The sequence below is a fragment of the Humulus lupulus genome, chromosome 5 (genome assembly GCF_963169125.1).
Source record: "Humulus lupulus chromosome 5, drHumLupu1.1, whole genome shotgun sequence".
Taxonomy (NCBI): domain Eukaryota; kingdom Viridiplantae; phylum Streptophyta; class Magnoliopsida; order Rosales; family Cannabaceae; genus Humulus; species Humulus lupulus.
This window is the reverse complement of record NC_084797.1, coordinates 242782073-242789145: the sequence shown is the minus strand read 5'-3', so window position 1 is coordinate 242789145 and position 7073 is coordinate 242782073. Positions and strand designations below refer to the sequence as shown.

Here is a 7073-nt window from a genome sequence, read left to right as displayed (position 1 = left end):
TTTAGATATTTGTTTGTAATTTCCAGAATTTTCTTTAATCTTTTAAGAGGATTTTTTTTTATCATGCATTTATACCATAATTTATCAAATTTCTTTCTCAAATCCTACATGGTGTAGATCTTGTCTCTATTATAAGGACTCAACCCTTTGTATCATAATTGTATATATGACTTTATATATATATATATATAATCAGAAAATATGCAAAGACATCATATGGGTTTTTAGTGAACACATTTTAAATGCAAAAGCAAAATATAAAGGGTTGTCAAATTTTCATGGTGTCACTAATCTTTCTATCAATATAGATTATATACTATATGCCTATTTTGTGGCTTTGTGTCTAGATTAATTGTGACTCAACTCAACCAAAATTTGTGCCATTATGTAGTGTCACTTTTGATTCTGATGATCAATCCCTTTCTCTCAACTGGAATTTTACCTCTTATTTTGAGAACCAAAAAAGGAGAGAAAATTCAAAGTTATAGCTATTATTATTAAGATAGAAAGATTTGGAAAGAAAAGGTCATCATTGCAGCTTAAGAATTTTCTCATCATCAACATGTCTTGGAATATGGAATCTAATTTATATTTTCTTCTCACTTCTATATATATATATATATATATATATAAATTCTCCTATTATTTTAAGCCTTACTCAAAGGGCTCTTAGTGTTTACACCCCGTGAACAGTTTTCGACGCAATTTTTTTATGACTGTGTATATTGTAGTTATTTTGAGCATCCTGCAAATTTTCAAAAAATTCTGAATAGTTTACAGTACTGAAAACTAGATTCAAATATGTTGTTGCACGTGTGACTAATTTTTTTTATGCGCGTGGAAAACAACATATTTGAACCTAGTTTTTTGTACTGTAAACTATTCGAATTTTTTTTAAAATTCAGAATAGTTTACAGTACCGAAAACTAGATTCAAACATGTTGCATGCGTGACTAATTTTTTTTATGCGAGTGGACAACATGTTTTAACCTAATTTTCGGTACTGTAAACTATTCGGAATTTTTTGAAAATGTGAAGAATGCTCCAAGTAGCTACAATATACACAGTCATAAAAAAAAATCACGCCGAAAACTATTCAGGGTCAAGAAATACTGAGAAAACTACCGGTAGGACTTAAAGTGAAACCCCTATAAAAAAAAATTGTCATATATATATATATATATATAAAAAACTTATTGTTTGAAGATCCCAACTTTGTGCTCTCCCCAAAAAAAATATATATATATCTTTCAAAAGCTAAGTAAAAAGATTATATAGTAAAGTCCTAAAGTATTGTGTTTTTGAATGGGACTACTTTGTTTGAACTTTGAAACTTTAATAGAACTAGACCTTAAAATTAGTGTACTTTTGCTAACTATTGGGCCTTTTTAAGACCTTAAAAGCAGTGATCATTTACTATTATTTGTTTATTTTATTTATATGGATTAAATAGTAGAACATTGCTATAAAGCGTGTTAGACATTAAATTCTTAGTATTAAAAAATATATATAATTTTTTAATACTATTGTAGTATTTTCTTAAAATATAGACTAATTTTGTTTTAATAAAATAGTTTTTTTAATCAATAAAATTGTGTTATGACCATGTTACTTTTTTCTTACAATATACATTTCATTATACTTTATTAGGATCTTTAAACCATTTTTATCCTTTTAGAATATTACAGATGATAATTGAGGGAAAAACTTCAAGAGCTAGATGTATTTCCCATGAAGTGGTACATTTTCAGAAAGGGCTACATACACAAACACTAAATTTTATATCACACTATTTTGTGTAGTGGTAAATAAAATAAAATAAAATAAAATAAAATAGTGCTTATACTTTTTTAGACTTTGTGTTTTGCCTCATTATCTGTTTGGATCATATGTTTTGACAAATTATTTTTTAGACCCTGTATTTTGTAAAATAATTCAAATAGGCCCCTAAACCTGATTTTGATGAACAAAAAATTGAATATAACAACACAGTTCTTAGGCATAATAACTGTATTTTTGCTCTGAGTTTTTAGTTTGATGAATTATTTGTGATATTAGTTCAAAAAACTTTGATCAAAATCGGATTTAGGAGTCTATTTGAACTATTTTATAAAATATAGGGTCCAAAAAGTAATTTATTAAAACACGTTGTCCAAACAAATAATGAGCCAAAACACAGTCTAAAAAGACATAAACCCAATAAAATAAGATAAAATGATTTCTCTTTAAAATGTTTTTGTTGCTTTATCAACCCACATCCATCTTCTATTGAATACTTCAAGAATGATGACTAAGAAGAAAACTAGTTTGAAATTGCAAGCTTTATAGATTAGTACAAAAACAATTATAGCCATTAGTTTAAGTGATTAGTGTTACATGTAAGAATACTATATTATGTTCAGCTGTAAAAATTGCTAGTAGAAGACCTTAGGTTTCAAAATAGTTCACAAAAGTGAATAATTCCAACAAAATTATTCATTTGCCATTGTAAATATATTAGACAATTAATATAAAAAGGGGGGAATTACAGACAACTGAGCTTTCTACAATTTCACTGAAAAAAATTCCTAAATGAAAGCAAGCTCTAAGAACCAAATATACAGCTTTTACTTTCCCAGCACCTACAAAAAAAATGTTACATGAAATTGATTATATATACAAGCTAATCTTCACTCCTCAGTGCTCTCACATGAGCTACCAAGATTAGGCATTATATCATGAATTAGGAGTCTAATCATATTACTGCCTGATGATCTACAAACATCCATGCACTCTTGTAGGTCTGCATCACAAGCTATCAGTACCCACTCCTGGTCATCATCCATATATTTGATATCAAAAGTACCCACCTCCAATTTTAATCTTTTTGCTACTTCCTCTCTGAGCTCAACAATGTTGCAACTTAGAGATAATCGAAATCTTATGATATCTTCTCTGTATGTTGCTTTTATAGTCACACTCCTCATCTCTTGACTAACTTTAACATTTGGTTGAGTCTGAGTAATAATGATATCTGTGGTTGTGTCATTGGGAGCGAACTCAGAGCATGGTGGAGGAGGAGGAGGAGGAGGGTTCATCCAACAATACTCGGGAACTGACTCGTCTAATATAGCATCTGTTGCATGACACAGGTTTCTCAAATCTTTTGAACTACCAGCATCCTCAACTAGCATTCCTCCAAATGGTTCTTGAGATTCAGTTGTCACAAGAGCATCGGGTACTGAAAAAATGTAACCATCTGTTGGTTGGAGCGCTGACTCGGGAGAGCCTTCTACTTTAATGCATTGCTCATGAATGGAATAAGCAAATGGATCCTTTAGCATCATACTTCCATTTGCAGGACTACCTTGGCATGAGCCATGAGAAGTTGGGGTCCCCCCACTCACTTCCCTTGAGCCACTTCCCGTTTTGGAGTGGTTTGAGCCTCTATTATTCTCAGGCAAATAAAATCCACTGTTTTCATGAATAAGGTCTTTCTGAATTGATATCCCCCCTCCCTGCAATTGATCTTCAATTTCGGCATGCCCTTCTCTTCTAGATGAAGAATTTGTTGGTGAGTCTTTCCTTTCCAAAGGGAGGTCACAGGGTACATGACACGGTGAATTTTGCTGAATAGTTCCATTTGAAGTAGAAGGCCGTGGAACGGAGGTAACAGCAACGGGAAGAGGACTTGTGGCTAGAGGAGTTAATCCAAATGCTCCTTCAGCACCTTGCACAGATTCAATTACACGTTTTAGCTTAGAGAGGGAACGGTTAACCTTATTGATTTTGCGAGAAGGCCATCGCGAGATACCATGCTGCCTGCAAATGCGCTTCATTGTAGTTGGGCAAACTGCAAAGAAAAAATCATCTTAATAACAAACCGACTCTGGTTTGTAAAGGTTTTAGCAACATTAAATAGCATTTTAGAAAGGAAAAGAAAAAAGCCATACCACCAAGGCTTTTTGCAGCATCTTTAAGACTCCCAGCAAAGTATTGTTGAAGAACCTCTAAACTAATTGATTTTTCAGTTTTCCCACGCTTTCTTTCTGATTTCTTTGTTTCTTTATTATCAGAAACAGATACATGATTCATGTTTCCCCCATCATGAACAGCGTCTTGTCCACCATTTCCAGCATCATGTCCTACTGTCAATTGCGGCTTCAACAAATCTCGCTGCACCATGTCTCCTCCATTGGGTAAGGAACAAGGTCCTGGGGGTGATTCTGCAATTTGGGGTATCCGAATACATTCAAAGTTCGATTCAAGTCCCCCAGTTGCAGAAACTTTAACAACTTCAACAAACCCTTCTTCCTCAAGTCCAATTCCAGAAGCAATCTTGAGACTCTGGAAATGCTTCTTAATTGTTGCCAACAGGGATCCCAATACAGTATGTTGTTCAGAAGGATTTGTGTTAGGAGGCAGAAAAAATTCTAGCACATAATTATCATTTCCAGTGTGACTGCTCTGTAAGCAGACTGCAAAGCAGCTAGTTAATTCGAACATACGTGCATAGTGTACCAAAGGGTACTCATTTTTGCAGAACTGAGTAATGTCACTGCTGAAGCATAAGTTGCGAGAATAGAAAGCCCTCCCAGCAACCCCTTGTCCCTTTTGCAAGTGATGCTCAAGACATGCCTCTCGAAAACCCCACATCCGAGCATCTACAATGTAGAACGCTACTTCGGTTGTGGACATACAGACTTGTCCCATGCAACTACCATCAATACTAGTACAGTTTTTCTTCAGGCCACCTCCATAAGCAAGAACATTGCGATGCATGCATGGAACCCAGGTCTGAGCCATCGGTAATTTGTGTGTTTCACAAGCTGCTGTCAATATCTCCAAAATTTCAGTCAACGCGCTTTGACGACCTTCGTTACAAATCTGGTTTACAAGAATTGCCAAGTATTTCAATCTGGGAGAGTAGAGGGAGAAGAAATGAAAAAAAAGAAAAGAAAATCCAGACTTATCTTCTTGTTTCCAAAAGGAAGCCTAATTGGAATATACATTATAGTTGCAACTCACCTGCGTATCAGTGTGATCTAATATCTCTGCACTTCTCAAGTTTACTGCCTGCAGGAGAACCAAAGTTATGTGAATATCATAATTCACCAGGTTTGAATATAATTGACTGCTTTGATGAAGATTATCATACAGGACTCAATAATCATATGGGCATCAAATTTGATTTACAACACCCAGAAGGGGTATAGTGCAAAATATAATGTTGAGTAAGTAGTAGTTTATATACTTGGCAAGGGAAAAAAGAATCCAACCTCAAGTGCTTTGCAGACTTTATCAACCTCAGGTGCATAATTGATCTTCTCCGAAGTCATTATAAGCTCAAGTACACCAACACAAGACTGTCCAGAAGGTTCAAACACAGGCAAAGCCAAACTTCCTCGCACGTTGTAATGCTGAGCATGATCGAGACGAGGGTACTCTGTGATGGAGTAGTACTGCACATTTGGAGTCCATTCAGGCAATTTTTGTCGGAAAACACGACCAGGAAGCCCAAGAACTCCATTGGTCTCTCCATCCACAGAAAACGAATACATCAGAGATACCATTCTATACTGATGGAGTCCATTACTATCTGGATCAAGAACAAAGGGCTGCCCTGAAGTTGTAAGTACATACCGAGACCCATTCTTCACTGGTGCCCAAACTTGAGCCAGAACATGCTGGTCAGTTGAATCCTTCAAATACCGAAGTGCTTGAGTCATCCTCTCTTTTATCCAATAGTACCCATTTGGACTGTCCACTGGTACCAGTCCCGAAAATGGGGAGGGAAGTGATCTGTTCTCCTCGTTCCCAGCTGGCCTTTCTGCTACTGAATTAGAATTACCTGTACTTGTGATATTTCAAAGCGAAAAGAACAAATGAGTGAACCTAGTACTCCGACACTTACTCAAGAACTCTAAAGTTAAACAAAATCTTAAATTCCAAGAACAACTTCCAACTCTTTTCAAATAAATTTTGGAAATAAATGAAAGAAAGGGCACTGAATTTGGCAAACCCAATTTAGAAAAAATCAATCTTCAAAGTTCTATCCGAGCAAGTGACCAAAGCAACTATTTCAGAGTGTGTGCATATAATTGCAACAAGTATTTGGACAATTAAGCACCATTTAGGTAAGAAACCCAACAAATTAGAAACTATTTTCGCACGAATTATTATTTTCTTTGCTTCATACCAAGTATGTTGAACAATTATGACATTTTCGATTCAGAAAAAGAAATTCAAGGCAACCACAGCAAAACAGATCACCAGATAAACAAACAAATCTGGTTAATAAACGAAATCGAGTCAAACGCAGACCACAAACGAACAAGAGCGATTCAATAAGAAAAACTCACAGGAAAACCGAGAAGAGTCAGCCACCGCTGAGTTCGCAAGTCGACCGAGCTTAATAGTATTGTTAATATTGTTAGTACTGTTGGTATTGCTACAGTTATTGTTATTATTATTATTATTACTATTATTATTATTATTCGTAGTAGTAGTAGTAGTATTTTCCTCGTTTTCTGCATCGGTAAAAGCCCAAAGAGGAGAGAAAGGGTGGTCAGTAGAGGAAGAAGAGAATAGCAGAGGAGACATGGGATTAGAGACGAAAGCGATCTGATCCATCGGCCATGGATTATCGAGGTCGAGGTCGAAATCCATGAGAACCTCCTTAGAAGACCTTGGCGGGAAGGAAGTAGCAGCTTCTTCTTCGGATTCGGACATAATCTTAATCTTCTTTTGTGTAAGAAGTGGTGATTGGTATGCGAGAAAATCCGCTCTCTATCAGGAAAAGATGAGAGAAAGAAAGAAGAGAGAGAAAGTGGGTGGTGTGGTAAAATGAACAGAGCGATTCCATGTGGAATCAAACAGTGTTGTTTTTTCACAACTTGCTTCGAGATATCTGCATGTGGATAAAATACGGAGTAGTGATTCTCTGCTACGCAGGACCACGATTACCCAGCTGGGAAATAATACCCTCCTTTACTTTACAAAAACAACTTTTTTATTTATTTATTGTTATACCCATATTTCGAGCCATAGCAAATATGACCTCGAAAGCTGAGTTCGCATTAAATGGTCTCGTG

General features: G+C 35.4%; 1 protein-coding gene across 2 annotated transcripts; it reads right to left on the bottom strand.

Annotated features, from left to right (window-relative positions):
* Positions 1-2457: 2457 nt before the first annotated feature.
* On the bottom strand, positions 2458-6858 carry LOC133778644 (protein NLP6-like). 2 transcript variants are annotated; one of them, XM_062218633.1, is made up of 5 exons: positions 6342-6858; positions 5259-5830; positions 5008-5055; positions 3933-4866; positions 2458-3832 (listed from the first exon to the last, which is right to left on the bottom strand). In XM_062218633.1, the coding sequence occupies exons 1-5, from the start codon at positions 6709-6711 to the stop codon at positions 2670-2672; spliced, it is 3087 nt and encodes a 1028-aa protein (XP_062074617.1). In that variant the 5' UTR covers positions 6712-6858; the 3' UTR covers positions 2458-2669. The 2 variants fall into 2 exon arrangements, with proteins under 2 accessions (XP_062074617.1, XP_062074618.1); XM_062218634.1 differs by having other exon boundaries at positions 5259-5835; positions 6342-6481.
* Positions 6859-7073: the final 215 nt, after the last annotated feature.